General features: G+C 30.9%; 3 protein-coding genes across 3 annotated transcripts in view; 2 read left to right on the forward strand and 1 right to left on the reverse strand.

Moving 5' to 3' along the window:
• Positions 1-1425: 1425 nt before the first annotated feature.
• Positions 1426-3897, forward strand: LOC134834739 (BTB/POZ domain-containing protein 9). Its single transcript, XM_063849495.1, has 2 exons — positions 1426-1891; positions 1955-3897. Exons 1-2 carry the CDS (start codon positions 1717-1719, stop codon positions 3610-3612), a joined length of 1833 nt encoding a protein of 610 aa, XP_063705565.1. The 5' UTR covers positions 1426-1716; the 3' UTR covers positions 3613-3897.
• Positions 3898-6767: 2870 nt separating this feature from the next.
• LOC134836039 (glutamine-dependent NAD(+) synthetase) overlaps positions 6768-18642 on the reverse strand; it is a 35814-nt gene continuing 23939 nt past the window's right edge. Inside the window, exons 2-7 of the mRNA XM_063851163.1 lie at positions 17958-18034; positions 11614-11789; positions 11520-11558; positions 9055-10578; positions 7525-7924; positions 6768-7464 (exon numbers count right to left, since the gene is read on the reverse strand). Of these exons, the coding sequence (XP_063707233.1) occupies positions 7258-7464; positions 7525-7924; positions 9055-10578; positions 11520-11558; positions 11614-11720 (2277 nt within the window). The 5' untranslated portion in view covers positions 11721-11789; positions 17958-18034 and the 3' untranslated portion in view covers positions 6768-7257. The remainder of the gene's footprint in view (positions 7465-7524; positions 7925-9054; positions 10579-11519; positions 11559-11613; positions 11790-17957; positions 18035-18642) is intronic.
• On the forward strand, positions 16810-18027 carry LOC134833395 (actin nucleation-promoting factor WASL-like). The gene has a single exon (XM_063847704.1). The coding sequence runs from the start codon at positions 16810-16812 to the stop codon at positions 18025-18027; it is 1218 nt and encodes a 405-aa protein (XP_063703774.1).

An 18642-nucleotide genomic window follows, 5' to 3' on the forward strand; every position in this document is an offset into this window, starting at 1 on the left:
TCAGTTTCAATTTTTTGGCAGTTTTGAGTTATAAAATGATTAAAAATGATAAATTAGAGCCCTCTGATAAATTTTTATCCATTTAGAGCAAGATTTGACAAAATTGGCTTTGACACAGTTTTTGACACAGTTTTTTTGCTCTTGATTTAGTTTTCAAAACAAAACTATGTCAAAGAAAAAATTTTTTTTCAGTTTCAATTTTTTGGCAGTTTTGAGTTATAAAATGCTTTAAAATGATAAATTAGAGCCCTCTGATAAATTTTTATCCATTTAGAGCAAGATTTGACAAAAATTGCTTTGACACAGTTTTTGACACAGCTTTTTTGCTCTTGATTTAGTTTTCAAATCAAAACTATGTCAAAGAAAAATTTTTTTTTCAGTTTCAATTTTTTGGCAGTTTTGAGTTATAAAATGATTAAAAATGATAAATTAGAGCCCTCTGATAAATTTTTATCCATTTAGAGCAAGATTTGACAAAATTGGCTTTGTTTTTGACACAGTTTTTGATTCAGTTTTGCTCTTGATTTAGTTTTCAAAACAAAACTATGTCAAAGCAAACAATTTTTTTCAGTTTCAATTTTTTGGCAGTTTTGAGTTATAAAATGATTAAAAATGATAAATTAGAGCCCTCTGATAAATTTTTATCCATTTAGAGCAAGATTTGACAAAATTGGCTTTGACACAGTTTTTGACACAGTTTTTTTGCTCTTGATTTAGTTTTCAAATCAAAACTGTGTCAAAGAAAAAATTTTTTTTCAGTTTCAATTTTTTGGCAGTTTTGAGTTATAAAATGATTAAAAATGATAAATTAGAGCCCTCTGATAAATTTTTATCCATTTAGAGCAAGATTTGACAAAATTGGCTTTGACACAGTTTTTGACACAGTTTTTTTGCTCTTGATTTAGTTTTCAAAACAAAACTATGTCAAAGAAATTTTTTTTTTCAGTTTCAATTTTTTGGCAGTTTTGAGTTATAAAATGATTAAAAATGATAAATTAGAGCCCTCTGATAAATTTTTATCCATTTGGAGCAAGATTTGACAAAATTGGCTTTGACACAGTTTTTGACACAGTTTTTTTGCTCTTGATTTAGTTTTCAAAACAAAACTATGTCAAAGAAATTTTTTTTTTCAGTTTTAATTTTTTGGCAGTTTTGAGTTATAAAATGATTAAAAATATTAAATTAGAGTCCCTCAAATAAATTTTTATCCATTTGGAGCAAAATTAGACAAAAATGGCTTTGACACAGTTTTGAAAAAAAAGTTTCTGAAAATTTTTAATTTTAATTTTTCTTAAAATTTTCAACAAAAATGAGCTTTTTAGTCTTAAAATATTTTTATACCATTCAAAATTCAAGTGGTATAATTTTTCTATTTTCATAGATCTTTGAAAAACTTTTGATAATTGTATCGGCCTAACAACTGTCAAAATTTCGCACGATAAATAAGAGAGCGTAATTTTCCGAAATCAGCAAAATTTCGCTATAAATCACAAATTTAGGCGGCTTAACATGTGATTTTCCCGTTTCTCAAGCGCATTATTTGTTGAAAAACCCGTCAATTCGAAGAATAATCAACAAAAAGCGGAAAATCGTCGTTTGTTTACGTATTTTGTGGAATTGCGTCGTGTTATCGATCGATCGTCATCGTCACACTGCATTGAGAGGGAGAAACGAGAAACGAGCAAATAAAATAGCTTTGTGTTGTTTTTCTTTACTATGAGTAGTAAAAGCCCCCGCGATTTCGTTCAACAGGCATTACTGAATTCGCATCTCACGGAAGCACTCTTGGCACACTCCAAGGAAACGGGAAAAAAGGGCGGCAGCACCCTTGGTGAAATCGATTGTCGGGCTCGTTTTTCGGCAGATCTCTCGCAACTCTGCATGAATTCCGGTGAGTTTTGAATTTTTTTTCTCGAATTAATTTTTTTTTTTAACTTTTTGTGTGGGTTTTTAGATTATTCTGACGTGACTTTCATTGTTGAGGGCAAGAAATTGTTCGCTCATCGTGTCATTTTGGCAGCGCGCAGCGACTATTTTCGGGCACTTTTGTATGGCGGCGGCTTCGTCGAGTCCGGGCAGAATGAAATTAACGTGCAAGTGCCGTACAAGGCGTTCAAGGCGTTGTTGCAGTACGTGTACTCGGGCGTATTGTCACTCAACAAGATGGAAAACACAATTGACGTGCTCGATATTCTGGGTTTAGCGAACCAATATGGCTTTTTAGAGCTAGAAGACGCCATTTCGACGTATCTACACAAAATTTTATCCGTGGAAAATGCATGTTCAATCCTCGATTCAGCTCGATTGTTTGGTTTAGCGTCGCTAATTGATGTCTGTCACACATTTATCGATCGCAATGCCGTGAACGTCCTCAAAAATGACGCTTTCAACAGTATTAGCGAGGAGTCGTTGTGCGGATTGTTACGACGAGATTCATTTTTTGCGCCAGAAGTGGCGATTTACAAAGCCGTTGCCATCTGGTACAAGCACAATTCGTCGGCGGACATCAAAAAAGTGCTCGAACTCGTGCGTTTGCCCCTGATGGAATTGCATCACTTGCTAAATGTCGTCAGGCCATCGGGAATTTTGAGTTCCGACATCATCTTGGATGCCATTGCGGTGCAAGCTGCCAAGGAATATCTCAATTATCGCGGATCTCTGGTGCCGGAGGAGAATTTAGCGACACCGGGGCATGGGGCACGCGTCATTTGCGGCAAAGATGCGGAATTTTTGATCGATGGCGATACCAAGAACTACGATATGGAACGCGGATATGCGTCGCATGTCATCGATGACGACGCCGAGTGTCTCATGGTCGAGTTGGGCAACGTTTTTATCGTGAATCATGTGAAAATGTTGCTGTGGGACCGCGATATCCGGAGTTATTCGTACTACATCGAGGTGTCGGTTAACAAGGAAGTGTGGAAACGTGTCATTGATCACACCGAATACCATTGTCGGTCATGGCAATTTTTGTATTTTGACGATTTACCGGTGAAATTCATCCGTGTGGTTGGCACTCATAATTCCGTTAATCGGGTGTTTCATTGTGTAGCGTTAGAAGTGTTTTACGCGAAAAATACTCCGGCACGTGTGAATGGCATTGTAGCTCCGACAACGAATATTGCGACACTCGATCGTTCGGCGGTTGTGCTCGAAGGTGTTTCACGAACACGGAACGCCTTGCTAAATGGCGACGTCAAAAACTACGATTGGGACTCGGGATACACGTGTCATCAGCTCGGCAGTGGCGCCATTACCATTCAACTTGGGCAACCGTACTACTTGGCATCGTGTCGCATCTTGTTGTGGGACTGCGACGAACGGGCTTACAGCTTTTTCATTGAGGCATCGATCGATCAAAAGAACTGGGACGTCATTGTGGACAAAAGGAGCTCGCAGCTAAAGTCGTGGCAACATATGACGTTTGCGCCGCGTCCCATTGTCTACATCCGCATTGTGGGCACTTTTAATTCGGTGAACGAAATTTTTCACATTGTTCATTTCGAGGCGCCGTCACAAGATCCGAAATTTCTAAGGCAACAATCGAAAGAGAGTGAGACGACGACGAGTCAGGAAATAGTGGCGGGCACATCGCGACAAGACACCTAAAGCTCGAACTATGACTTCAAACAGTTAACGAAACCAGATGAGACTAAAATTACTTGAATTTTCACCAAAATATACGAAAAGTTGATTTTTTTGGACAAATTTTTAATATATTTAATTTTTTTTAACAAATCTGTTGATTACTTCTTTAGTTGCAAACATTTGATGGGCTTGTAAATGCATCAAAAGATGCTTTTTTGAAATCAATGACAATGAAAGTTTAGATTAGACGGCAACTAAATATGTTGTAACAATGAAGCGAATATTATTAATAAAAAAATAAAAATTAATGAATTAAAACAAAAATTAATTTTAGAAAAAAAATTTCATTCTGAAGATGATTTCCATGCATATCTCCTCGATTTTTGAAGAAATAAGAAAAACAACGGTTTTATCATATGAGGAGCAAAAACCGTTGTTTTTTTCTCACGTCAAGTTTCAACCAACTTTTGATGGGTTTCAAAGCTAAAATGCTAAAATTGAATAAATATTCATTCTGAAGATGATTTCCATGCATATCTCCTCGATTTTTGAAGAAATAAGAAAAACAACGGTTTTATCATATGAGGAGCAAAAACCGTTGTTTTTTTCTCACGTCAAGTTTCAACCAACTTTTGATGGATTTCAAAGCTAAAATTGAATAAATATTCATTCTGAAGATGATTTCCATGCATATCTCCTCGATTTTTGAAGAAATAAGAAAAACAACGGTTTTATCATATGAGGAGCAAAAACCGTTGTTTTTTTCTCACGTCAAGTTTTAACCAATTTTTGATGGGTTTCAAAGCTAAAATGCTAAAATTGAATAAATATTCATTCTGAAGATGATTTCCATGCATATCTCCTCGATTTTTGAAGAAATAAGAAAAACAACGGTTTTATCATATGAGGAGCAAAAACCGTTGTTTTTTTCTCACATCAAGTTTCAACCAACTTTTGATGGGTTTCAAAGCTAAAATTGAATAAATATTCATTCTGAAGATGATTTCCATGCATATCTCCTCGATTTTTGAAGAAATAAGAAAAACAACGGTTTTATCATATGAGGAGCAAAAACCGTTGTTTTTTTCTCACGTCAAGTTTCAACCAACTTTTGATGGGTTTCTAAAAGCTAAAATTGAATAAAATTCATTCTGAAGATGATTTCCATGCATATCTCCTCGATTTTTGAAGAAATAAGAAAAACAACGGTTTTATCATATGAGGAGCAAAAACCGTTGTTTTTTTCTCACGTCAAGTTTTAACCAATTTTTGATGGGTTTCATAGCTAAAATGCTAAAATTGAATAAATATTCATTCTGAAGATGATTTCCATGCATATCTCCTCGACTTTTAAAGAAATAACGGAAAAACAACGGTTTAAAGCTTCTAAAATTGAATAAATATTCATTCTGAAGATGATTTCCATGCATATCTCCTCGATTTTTTTATCATATGAGGAGCAAAAACCGTTGTTTTTTTCTCACGTCAAGTTTTAACCAATTTTTGATGAGTTTCAAAGGTAAAATGCTAAAATTGAATAAATATTCATTCTGAAGATGATTTCCATGCATATCTCCTCGATTTTTGAAGAAATAAGAAAAACAACGGTTTTATCATATGAGGAGCAAAAACCGTTGTTTTTTTCTCACGTCAAGTTTCAACCAACTTTTGCTCACGTCAAGTTTTAACCAATTTTTGGGGGTTTCAAAGCTAAAAGCTAAAATTGAATAAATATTCATTCTGAAGATGATTTTCACTCAAATCTCCTCGATTTTTGAAGAAATAAGAAAAACAACGGTTTTATCATATGAGGAGCAAAAACCGTTGTTTTTTTCTCACGTCAAGTTTCAACCAACTTTTGATGGGTTTTAAAGCTAAAATTGAATAAATATTCATTCTGAAGATGATTTCCATGCATATCTCCTCGATTTTTGAAGAAATAAGAAAAACAACGGTTTTATCATATGAGGAGCAAAAACCGTTCAAGGATGTTGCAGTTTCAACCAACTTTTGATCATATGGGTTTTAAAGTGCTTAAATATTCATTCCATATCTCCTCGATTTTTGAAATGCAAAAACAACGGTTTTATCATTTGAGGAGCAAAAACCGAGGAGCAAAAACCGTTTTTTTCTCACGTCAAGTTTCAAAATTTTTGATGGGTTTCAAAAATATTCATTCTGAAGATGATTTCCATCATATCTCCTCGATTTTTGAAGAAATAAGAAATGCTAAAATTGAATAAATATTCATTCTGAAGATGATTTCCATGCAAATCTCCTCGATTTTTGAAGAAATAAGAAAAACAACGGTTTTATCATATGAGGAGCAAAAACCGTTGTTTTTTTCTCACGTCAAGTTTCAACCAACTTTTGATGGGTTTCAAAGCTAAAATTGAATAAATATTCATTCTGAAGATGATTTCCATGCATATCTCCTCGATTTTTGAAGAAATAAGAAAAACAACGGTTTTTTCATATGAGGAGCAAAAACCGTTGTTTTTTTCTCACGTCAAGTTTCAACCAACTTTTGATGGGTTTAAAAGCTAAAATTGAATAAATATTCATTCTGAAGATGATTTCCATGCATATCTCCTCGATTTTTGAAGAAATAAGAAAAACAACGGTTTTATCATATGAGGAGCAAAAACCGTTGTTTTTTTCTCACGTCAAGTTTCAACCAACTTTTGATGGGTTTCAAAGCTAAAATTGAATAAATATTCATTCTGAAGATGATTTCCATGCATATCTCCTCGATTTTTGAAGAAATAAGAAAAACAACGGTTTTATCATATGAGGAGCAAAAACCGTTGTTTTTTTCTCACGTCAAGTTTCAACCAACTTTTGATGGGTTTCAAAGCTAAAATTGAATAAATATTCATTCTGAAGATGATTTCCATGCATATCTCCTCGATTTTTGAAGAAATAAGAAAAACAACGGTTTTATCATATGAGGAGCAAAAACCGTTGTTTTTTTCTCACGTCAAGTTTCAACCAACTTTTGATGGGTTTCAAAGCTAAAATGCTAAAATTGAATAAATATTCATTCTGAAGATGATTTCCATGCATATCTCCTCGATTTTTGAAGAAATAAAAAAAAATGGGGCGCAGCTTTACTGACGACAAGTCGAAATGCAGTAAAAACGAAATAATTTCTCATAACTTTATTCAATAATTCATCACAAAATTTTCTACTTGATAAAATGTTTTTTCATACGTTTTGAGTATTTATCATCCTGTGTGCTTCTGTATGTCTAAAATTGTTAATTTTTTAAAAATTGTGCTATTTTCGATTCTAAAAAACGTTTTTTTCATAATATTTTTCGCTTCTAAGTACGATCTAGGAACACGATAAATTTGCCATAACATTAAAAAGGCTCTACTTTGCTGCTCTAAAAACTATTTTGATCTAAAATTGATCGGTTTTCATCGTTTTTCGTTAAAACTATCGTAAAATTTAACAACGGGAGACTAACATTTATGATGGCTTTCAATAATAATTGCAATGAATTTGTCAAAAAGGCTACAAAAATTGGTCTAATTTCTAGAGTTGTCTAAGCGAGTGTCTCAAAAGTTGGGTTAAGGTGTTGCATCTTCAAGAAAATCGACATCGGAGCCAATATCGGAGATGTTTGATTCCGTATCGTCTGTTTTGTTGCACCCCGAATCCTAGACGGGAACGCCTGTGCGATCTTTAATCTTTCCCAAAACGCTCGTGTGACTCTTGTGGATGCTCTTTTTCTCTTGCAAGCCGAAAAAGATGGGAGAAGTATTTTTGGAGTCGCGATTTGCGGAATGTTGACTCATTTGGTGTTGATGATCTTCCACGGAGGAACCTTTATTGGTGGTCGAAACGCCAGTTTTGATGCGAATTAACTAAAAAAATTAAAATTTTTAATTTTTCCATAAATTTTTCATTAAAAATCAATTTTTTACCTCCTCATCAATCGATCTAAATTGCCAGGTCCAAGCGACGGGATACAAAAACGGACGATGATCAAAACGATTATCATCGGGACTGTAAGACTCGGCATGATATGAAGGAGTCAAAACTGTCATCTTGTGACGATTAATGGCGTAGCATCGGAAAAAGTGTTTGACTTTGTTTGCAACCTCTTCGGGCGAATGAACTCCTTTCCAGGCACCAACCAATTTGCAAAACATGCTGTACGGACCGCAATATTGCTGTTTACGAAGACGCCCATATTCACTCAACTCGGCATACGTCATTCCCATGTCTTGTTCGTCTGTTTGCGCTAATTGACCTTCGACGAGTGGCTCTAGTTCGGCAGTGGGGGGAGCTTGAACAATTTCACCGATGATTGGAAGATTGAATCTGGAATGAAATTTTATTGTAAGTAATTTTTGTAAGTTCAGTTTAAATTTATTTAAAATTTTTTTCAACATTTTTTAATGTCTTATAAATAATTATTGAGAAAAAAAATATTTTTTTAAAAAAATTTATAACATTTTTTAAAATTTTTTTAAAAATTTAAATATAATTATTTAATAAGGCCGCTCCAAATGAAAATCAAAAATAAAGTCCAAAATTTTTGAAAATAAAATCGGGGGGGGGGGGGAAAAATATCGACTAAAAAAAAATAAATGAAATACTTTATTTTTTTTTTACAAAAGCTTGAAAAATTTTTAAAAATAAAAAATTCAAAATCGTTGAATCAACATTTTTGTTGTTTTTTATTAATTTCTTTGAAATGTTAAAATTAAAAAAATTTAAAATAATAATTTTAATTAAAAATTTAATTAAAATTTATAAAATTTAACTGAAAAAAATTTGAATTAAAAATTTTGAAATTAAAAGAAAAATATTTTTGAAAGAAAATTTAAGTTAAAATATGATTTTTTAAAAAAAAATTCTCAAATAATTGAAAATTCTTTTAAAAAAAATTGTTTAAAAAAAATTTTTATGAAAATACGAAAAAAATTAATGATCATTTTTTAATGAAATTTTTAACTTTTTAATAAAAATTAAATTGCCCCATTGAATTTTTGAAAATTACTTTTAAAATTTTTTTGGCATACATTTTTGTTTTTTAAAATATTTTAAAAATTAAAAATTTTTTGAAACATTTTTGAAAAAAAAATGTTAAAAAAATTTTTAGTGAATATTTTTCAAAATATTTAATTTTAAAAATTTTAACTTAAAATAAATTTCATTTTAAAAAAATAAAAATCAAATTAAAAAATTAATAAAAAAATTAAAAAATTTAAAAAAAAAAAAATTAAAAAAAAAAAAAACTTTTTAATTTTTTTTTAAATAAAAAAAAAAAAAAAAATAAATTAAAAAAAATTAAAAAAAAAAAAAAAAATAAAAAAATAATATAAAATTTTATTTTTTTTAATTTTAATAAAAATTAATTAATTTTTTTAAAAATTAATTAATTTTTTTTTATTTTTAGAGACACATAAAAAAACTGAAATGAATTTAAAATGAAAAAAAATACTCACTTCTCCTTCGCATAAATCAAAAATTTCCTCAAATCCGTTTTGGAAATTCCTCCAATGGGATTTACATCAGCAGAAGAGCAATCATATTTGGTCATATATCCTCGCAATGCTTCATCCACATTTGCTGATCCCAGAACTAACAATCCTCCCGGGCGATTTCTGACCCACAACATCAATTGGGCAAACAAATAAGAAAGAACCATCCGCAATCTCGCTTGAATATTCTGCAATGCCAAATTTTGTCGCGGACAACCGCCTTTCGTCTTGAATTGCGGAACCATTCCCGTGACTGTCGTAAAAATAGTCAACAGTGCTCGAACTGCTCCATCAATGGCGATTTCCAAGTGATACGAACCCAATTGTCCCGCGAGCAACGAAGCTCTTTGACGCGTTTCGACACTGGAATTTTCGCTGCCCATGTAACAAGTGACCAAGAGACGATTACAGAGCGCTTGTGCATTATCTGGGGTGTAAGTTGGATCAGCAAGAATTTTACGAACGTCGTGCAAGACTTGAGCGTTTCCCGTTTGAACTGCATCGACGACAAGACGACACATGGAGTGAACGATCGTTGCGGTGCTGCTGGAATCAACGCCGCCACTCAACGGTAAGAAGAAGCCTCCTTGTCCGGAACGTCGGAGATAATCCCAAAGCCAACAAGCAGGTCCGAGAGCGATTTCCTCTTCAGCTGAGTGATAAATCCATTGAATCGGGACACTTGTTTGGAGATAAACGTCGTTCGTTTGCGACAATTCGATGTCGGTTTGGATCCGCGGATATGTCGGAGTCGCCGAAGCGGTCGAACAACGTGATCGCAATGCCGACCGATAAGCACGAATGTCCTCGAGATCAATTGTAGCAACGGTAACTTCGACATCTTGCAACGAAAACTGCTTCCCACGTTCAATAATGTCCCCGTTTAAGGCAATTGCCGAACATCCATTGAAATAAACTCGTTGCCCATCACATCCGCGCAAATTACTGAACAAATAAGCACCGCCCGCCTTAAAACTCGCATTTCGAATGAGATCTGTCGTTATATAGGCCTTCCTTAGCTGCATGTAACTCCCCGAGGCATTCGAGATAATTTCAACGCCTGACAACGACATGTCAATATGGGTGCTCTTCGGATTCCACAGCTCCTCACAAATTTCGTAGCCGATGCACGTGTCCTTTGTCGCAATCACGGCATCTCCAATGGGCACCGTGTACTGTCCCGTGTGCGCCGCAATCATTCGTGGCAAGTAGTAGTCCTCGGTTTTTTGTGATTTTGCCCATGGCGTGAACCAACGGGTTTCGCGGTAATTTCCGTCGTCACAATTTGCCAATTTGGGGCGAATTAGGAGGATTTTCTTGTTGTAGAAGACGACGCGACAGTTGTACGTGACGTTGCGATGCTGAACGGGCATGCCGACGTCAATGAGGATGTTTTGCGACACGGGCGACAACATGAGCTCCAATAAAACTTCCCATGAGTGGAGAAACGTGTCGGATTCGTGGAAGTGATCTTCGCAGCTGTAGCCACTAAAATGGAATTTTTGGTAAATTAATTATTTTTTTTTTATGAAATTTAAAAAAAATTGGCTTAATTTTGTGTTTACACTAAAAAAAAATTATAAATTAAATAATAATTAAAAAATTTTGACTTATTTTTAAATCTCAGATATTAAATTAATAACAGCTAAAAATTAATTTATTTTTTCTATATTTTTCGAAACTTATTATTTTATTTTTTTTAATTTTAAAAATTAATTTTATTTTTTTTTTTAATTTAAAAATTTAATTTTATTTTTTTTTATTTACTAAAACTTTTAATTTATTTTTTTTTTAATTTTAAAAATTAATTTAATTTTTTTTTTCATTTACCGAAACTTTTTATTTTTTTTTTAATTTTAAAAATTAATTTAATTTTTTTTCATTTACCGAAACTTTTTAAATTTTTTTTTAATTTTAAAAATTAAAAAATAATTTAATTTAATTAAATTTTAATTAAAATATTATTTTTTTTCTTCTGAAAAATTCTGAAAAAATTTTTAAATAATTTTTTAAACTAGAAAAAAAATATTCTAAAAATTTTTATGCATCAAAATATTTCTTCTGATAATCAAAAATTCTAAATTTTACCTGATTTCATATAAAATATTATTTTCTAAAATTATTAATTATTTATTAAAAAATTATTATTTATAAAAATATTATTTTCCGCGTGAAAAATCTAAATATAAAGAAATTTAACTATTTCAAGTGAAAAATCACAAAAAAATTAGTCCAGTTGACGATTTTTTTAATCTTAAAAAAATTTAAAAATTAAAAAAAAATAAAAAATAATTTAATTTAATAAATTTTTAATTAAAATTATTTTTTTTCTTCTGAAAAATTTTGAAAAAATTTTAAAATAATTTTTTAAACGATTAAAAACATTTAAAATTTTATATAAAATCTTATGTAATGAGATGAAAACTTACGTCACTTCAAGTTCAGGACCTGTTCGGTAAGTAGCTCCCCTAAAAAAATATTTTTTTTTATAAAATTTTAAAAATTTCTTTAAACATTACTTACATTTCACGTGCTTCCAATATGGATTGAAGAATTCTCGCCTTATTTCCTTCGAAGTCCAAAGCCCATTGGTTTAAAGTTGCTACTGCAACGGTGATTTTTCGACCCATTTTTTATCAAAAAAATTCTTCTTTTATTAAAATCCAATTAAATTTTAATTTTTTTTTTGTATATTTTATCTGAAAAACACAAAAAAAACTTCTTTCAGTAAAAGCGGAAAAATTGCAATGATTTTTTTTTTTGTTTTTGCTTAAATATTACATCAACAAACAAATTATATGTTACAGAATGCATGAGTTGCCTTGACATTTGTTTATTTCATTGAAACAATCGTGTAATATGGGTTCCATGGTGAAGGATATTTTTTGCGCTAAAATTTTGCCAAATGAATTTTTTCGCAGCGCATTTTTTTATTTAATTGATTTTCTAATTTTTTTTTTATGAAATTGCAGAATTTTTTCTGTCTGCAAAGTTTTTTCGGTACAATTCTCACCCTTTTTTTAAGGAAAAACTTTATTTAAAAATAAAAAGACTCAAAATCACGCAAATTGTAGAAAAAAATAACTTTTTCAAATAAAAATATGTTTCAGATTCAGAACATAACTTAACAAGCAATCAAACAAAAGAAAAATGTTAATGCCTCAATAAAAACAAGATACTCCTATTTTTAAATCCTTTTTCATCGCACGCAAAAACAATAACTTTTTTTTATTTTTATTATTTGCGCTATAAATTTGCAGAAAGTAGTAAATAAATAGGTGGATGAACTTGTGTCAGAATAACTCATATGAACGTTTTTAGCTAAAAAAAAAGCAAACTTAATTTCATGGTGTGTTTATTCATGATTGCTTTGTATGAATAACTTTTTTTTTTCGTTGAAATGTTTTTTTAACCCATGAAAATGTCTGAAAGTATCGTCATAAAGAATCGAAATTGATTTTTAATCTGAATCGCTGATTTATCAATGTGACACAAAGACCTAAAAATAAACCGAGTTGGAACTATTTTTTATAACTTAGCAACAAAAAATAACTTCGGGAAATCTTCTAAAAACATTTTTTTTGCTATAAATCATATGAGTTGCTTGTAAATTGCTTACAACATGACAAGAATGTATAAACATATGTTTGGGAAATTTCGACTTTATTGGAATTTTCATGCGAAAATTCTATTCGAAGAAAATTTGGCAGAAACTTTGTAACGCATTAACTCAAATTTTGCTTCACGAATCTCTTTGTAGTTTTTTGTAATGTTTAGATCCTAATTTTAAGAAGGTTTTTGTGTTGAAAATTTGAAAAAATCATGAGAAAATTCATGGAAAATTAAGAAATTATGGTTTAAGGTTCATTGCATAACCAAAGGAGCAAAATTCAATTTTCATTAAAGCTATTTAAAAAGAATTTTTTATTATATGAAAAACTAAAGTTAAGGATATTAATTTAGAGAAGGCTTTTGTATAAAAAAAAATTGAAAAAAATATTGGAAAATTCATGGAAAGTTAAGAAATTCATGTTTAAGGTTTATTGCATACCCAAAAGAGCACAAAAATTTATTTTCATTAAAAAAATGATAATAATTGCATACTTTCAGGATTTTTTGTAAGAAATAAATCTCGAATAGAAGTTTTATAGGTAGAACGAAGCTTACGGGTCCAACGATGAATAAATGCTCAAATTTGTTAGAGATCCCAACAATTTTTAGCTTGATTTTTTAACAAATTTGAACATTTATAATCATTTTGTTTGGACCCGTTAGCTTCGTTCTACCTATACACTATTTTTTAGTTTTATTTTTTACAAAAAAAATTACCTGAAAGTATGCAATCATTATCATTTTCAAAGAAAAAAATTTTGAACTCCTTTGGTTATGCAATGAACCTTAAACCACAGTTTCTTAATTTTCCATGAATTTTCTCATGATTTTTTAATTTTTTTTTTTTATAAAAACTTCTAAACAAACAAATTTATCGAAAGAAGACGAAAATTTTATTAAAATATTTTTTTTTAATTTTTAATAACAAAAATTTCTATATTTGTCAAAATTAAAATTAATTTTTAACAAATTTGGAGAAATATTATTAAAAAAAAAAACAATTTTTGCGTCATTAAAATTGCCTTTTGCCAATCAATATTTAAATAAATTATGAGACCGAACCAAATGTATCGAAATTTCCCTCATTATTGAAAAAAGATAAGGAAACTTAAAATTTATTGGCTAAAATATGTCACAACCACTTCGAACTACCTTTTGTTGTCGCCACAAATACACGAAAAAACCATTCAGTTTATGTTATGGAATTTTCGCAATCTACAGCAAAATATGGTAGCTCGTCACACAGACAGATACGAACATTTTTCATACAACTCGTACATGATAAAATAGCAACAAGGCGGCAAATTTTTCTATATATTGCGTTTTCAGTTTGCTTTCAACAAGCAATCAGTGAGGCGGCAGATAAGAAAAATCAGAAAAATCGAAAAATTTTCCGGAAAAGTGATTTTTTTAAGAAAAACTCTAAATTTCAAAAGGAAGAAAAAATAAAAATTCGAAAAATTTTAAAAATTATTAATTAGTGTACAAAATAACCCTTTTTCCTATCTTCTTGTTATATCGTCATACCAACACACGCACACAACTTTTCCCAAGCTAAACACGAATTTTACAGCGAATGCAGCAAATTACGTTACACCAACAACTGTTTCTCCATTGAATGTAGTATTTCTATTAAATTGATCAAACAAATTCTGTGTCACTGTGAAAAATAACAAAAAAAGAAAAAATGAATCCGCAAATGAAGGATTTTGTCTAACAAAAGTTCTTGAATTAAGTTCTTGACTTCAAATTAATGAGAAAATGAAAATTAGCCAAATAACTAAGTGCATTTAGACAATTGTGAGAAAAATGTCTTTTTTAATTGAGAAAAGTGTAAAGTAGCAAAATATTCCGCCAGACTATGATGGATGCACCGATTGAGGAGAATTACGATTGTAAGTTATCATTTTTTTGTATGATTCATTTTTTTATGTCTGCAGGAAATGCAGTTTCCTCTGTAAATTTATTTTAATGAGAAAAATCTGACTGAAAGTGTTAGTTTATGAAAATAATTTAAAATGGGAAATGAAAATTCTTCGATTTCGAAAAGAATTTCCAATAAACTACAACGAAGCTCGCCCGAAAAGGAAATGGATATCGGTGCTCCAACAAATGTGGTTCATTTAGACAAAAGTGAAGTCCTTAAATTATTAATACAGGCGGAAAAAAGTAAAGAAAATCAAGAAACGTCTTCAAAAAATGACAAAATTTGTAAAGAACAAACAGTTAATGAACCTAAAACGAAAGATGAATTATCCAAAAGTACTGAAGTTGTCACAAAAGTCACAAATCCCGAAGTTCAAGAAGTCACAAATGCAGAAAAAAATATAAAGGACAAATGTTATTCAAGCCCCTCAGTTTGTTTTGCATCAGATTCTGAAGCGGAATCACGAATCTCGAGAACATCACTTCCCTCATATTTAGAACAAGATACTACCATTGGACTTCAAGAAATCATGACATCAAAGCGAATGGAGAAAAAGGCGAAAATTGAGAAACTTTTAATGAGTATGCATGAAGCGATAGATTTGATGGCAGATTTGCTTTTAAATGACTCAGATTTGGAATCGGACTGAGTTAGTTAAGGACAATTTTCGGTTTTTATCTTATTTTTGAAAAACTTATGAAAAAACTTTCTTTTAGAATTGAATAAATTATGGAAATCAACTTTGATCAAGTCAAAACCCTTAAAAACTCAAAATCCAAACAAGTTTTGAAATTTAACCACGCAAATTCTGCTTCACGAATTTTTTTAAGTTTTTTGTGGTGAGTCAGGTTAAGCTAAAAGAAGGTTTAGGAGCAAAAACATTAGGGCTATTAATGGAAAAATTGAGAAAAACTCAACCTTTGAAAAATTAAGATACTTTTGAGTGACTCTCAGTTCTCATTAAGGGAAAAAACTAACTTTTTGAAAGTCGAATTGATTGCATAGTTTCAAGAATCTTGCTTTGAAAACAAATTTAACGCCTATTACCTAATTTTAAAAAAATATTTGCAAATTTATATTAAATTTTGTTAGCTTAACAAAACGAAACTTGAATTAATTTTTCAAAAAATTAAATAAATTTTAAATTAATAAAATTAAAAATTTTTATTTAAAAAATTTCAAATTAATTAATATAATAAATTTTTAAAATTTTAAATTAAATTAAATTATTTAAAATTTATTTTTTGCATAAGTAATTTAGATTTTTTTAGTGGAAAAAATCTAAAAAAAAATATTTATTTATTTTTTGTTTTTTGTTAATTATTAATTTAAAAAATATTCTTTGTGTTTCGAATAATTTATAATTAATAAATTATCAATTAATTTAAATAATTAAAATTGAATATTTAAAAAAAAATATTTTAATTTTTTTTTATTTTTGTTGAGCTAAAAAAATTAAACTTAAGAGCTTTATCAAAAAAATATTTAAATATTAATTAAATTTTTAAATATTTTCATTGGAAATTAAGAATGAACTAAATAATTAATTAATTCTATTTATTTGTTTTAATTTAATTTTAATTAAATTAATTATTATTATTTAATTATTCATTCTCAAAAATTTTTGTTAAAAGTATTGAAAAAATTCGAAATTTCTAAATTCGAAATTAAAAATGTTAATAGAACGAATTTTAAAACCTATTTTCGTTAATAGAACGGATTATTTTTTTCCATAAGAATTATCTACATTACGGTATTATTTTCGTATATAAATCAATTTAAATTTAAACTATAAAACAATATTAGAATTCGTTATCCAATCCTTTGCTTGATTACTGGCATTATGGATATCAGTAATCGATCCAGGAAATGCCGTTAAGGGACATTCAAGGGCTATGTGTTTTATTGTTTGGTCAACTTGTCTGCAATTGCAAAAGGGATCTTCTCTCTTTCCCCATTTAGACAACAAATAATTGCATTTGCCATTTTACATAGAACGAAGTCTACGGGTAACCTAGTTTACGTTAAAATTTTTCTCTCTTTTCAAGAATTGAATGATTTGAGAAACATTTTTATCGTAAAAAAAGGATTTCCGTTTCCTGCAAAGTCATTCGTAACAAATTAATCGACTACTGTATGAACAATAGTTAGTTTCCTCTGAATCGTCTTTTGAGTTAAAGATGTCACTTCAACCCAGAGAAAATCGTTCCAGCAAATTACTTTCTATCGAAGAAAATACTTTGGTCTTTTCCTTACTTGGCGAACGACGCATCAGTCAATGTACGACAGTTGTTCAACTTTTTGTCGCCAATCCTCCTTCATTCTCGCGATGGACTTTTCTTAGCATGGGAGTTTTATGTTTCGTCAAAGATGGCATCAAACGCTCTTACTTTCTGCGTTTATATTGCATCAAACGTCGACAAGCGATTTGGGAGCAAGAAATCTACAATGAATTCACTTTCACGCAACCTCGACGTTATTTGATCGTTTTTGAAAGTGACGCATCAATCGTTTGTCTGAACTTTGCCAGTGACGACGAATCAACCAAATTAGGAATATTGCTGCAAAAATACTTGGAAAATCGACGAGAGAAACTCGCTAATCGTTCAACTGCCAAATCAAGCGTTTTTGTGGATCAAAAAGTAGTAAAAGAGATTCCCGAAGTAATTGTCGGAAAGAAAGAAGCGAAAAAAGCAAAACGAAAAATCAGCAAAGCCGATATCGGTAATCCAACTAATTTTGTACATGTAGAAAGCGGATCTCGTGACAATCGATTGAAAATTTTGCTGGGCGGAAAGGTTGAACACAATGAAATTCCCCTTCAGAGACTCAGTAAATTTCTTGACACAGCCGGAGTTACGCCTCGAATGTTGGATAACCGAAAGACAAGAGATGCTGTTCAAAGTTTCATTGAAGAAAATCAACTTTTGCTGAAAATAAGTCGTCCTGCGCCAACGATTCCGACTATACCTCCGCCAATACCTGAAGATCCTCCAAATTTAGCTCCAATTACGAAAACTCAAAACATTTTGGCCCCACCTCCCCCTCCTCCGCCCCCTTTGATGCCAAACTTGTTAGAAGCCCCCATGATGCCAACAATTCAAGAAAAGCCTTCAAACCTTCTTTCGGAGATCGAAAAGGGCATCAAACTAACCAAAGTGGAGCCTGTTCAAAGAGATGGGGGCAGAAACGACTTGCTTCAAGACATTCAACGCGGATTCGATCTTAAGCCAGCCAAAGATCGACAGAGAAAAATCTCTCCAATACCCTTAGACGAAAGTTCTGATTTGGCAAATGCCATGAAAAAAGCACTAGATGTCATTCTTACCGCTAATTACAACAGTGATTCTGATGACGAGGAAATTTACGAATCATTCGACAAATGGAATGACGAATAGTAGTCACCTGCAAAAAAAAAGTTAAAATTAAATTAAATTGATTTAAAGCCAAATTTTGCTTTATCAGGCCACAACCTCTGTATTCATCGTATAACATTGAAAATTAGTTTCAGGCCAACAGAATACACTTGAATTTCGATGATAAATGAACCGCTGATTCGCAAGTATTATTATAAACATTATTGATTTCATGTCTTGTTTTTTACGGATTTAATTGAATAAATGATCAACATGGAAAAAAACATTTCTTTGCATGCAAAAGGACGGTAAATCATCGTATTACAAAAAGAAATTCCACAGTTATCGTTCAAACAAATAGTTCTACATCGACCGACAGGATTTGCATAAATAACGTCGGAGTCTCGTGTTCACACATGGCAACTTGAACCTTTCAATTCCGATATTTTGACCGAATTGTTTTGTCTATAGTTACGCGCCAAAAAAAGGGGGATACATGTGTTGCACGTTAAGTTTATTGCTACGATCAAACTATGCCATGGTGATGTGTTAGGTGTTAAAAGTAACAAACTGTTACACAGGAACGAAGGTTTTTCCCTTTTTCAAAAGGGAATTTCGAGAATTTCCCTGTCTAACGAAATCAATCCATGCGTGTTT

The sequence above is a fragment of the Culicoides brevitarsis genome, chromosome 3 (assembly GCF_036172545.1).
Source record: "Culicoides brevitarsis isolate CSIRO-B50_1 chromosome 3, AGI_CSIRO_Cbre_v1, whole genome shotgun sequence".
In the NCBI taxonomy this organism is placed as follows: domain Eukaryota; kingdom Metazoa; phylum Arthropoda; class Insecta; order Diptera; family Ceratopogonidae; genus Culicoides; species Culicoides brevitarsis.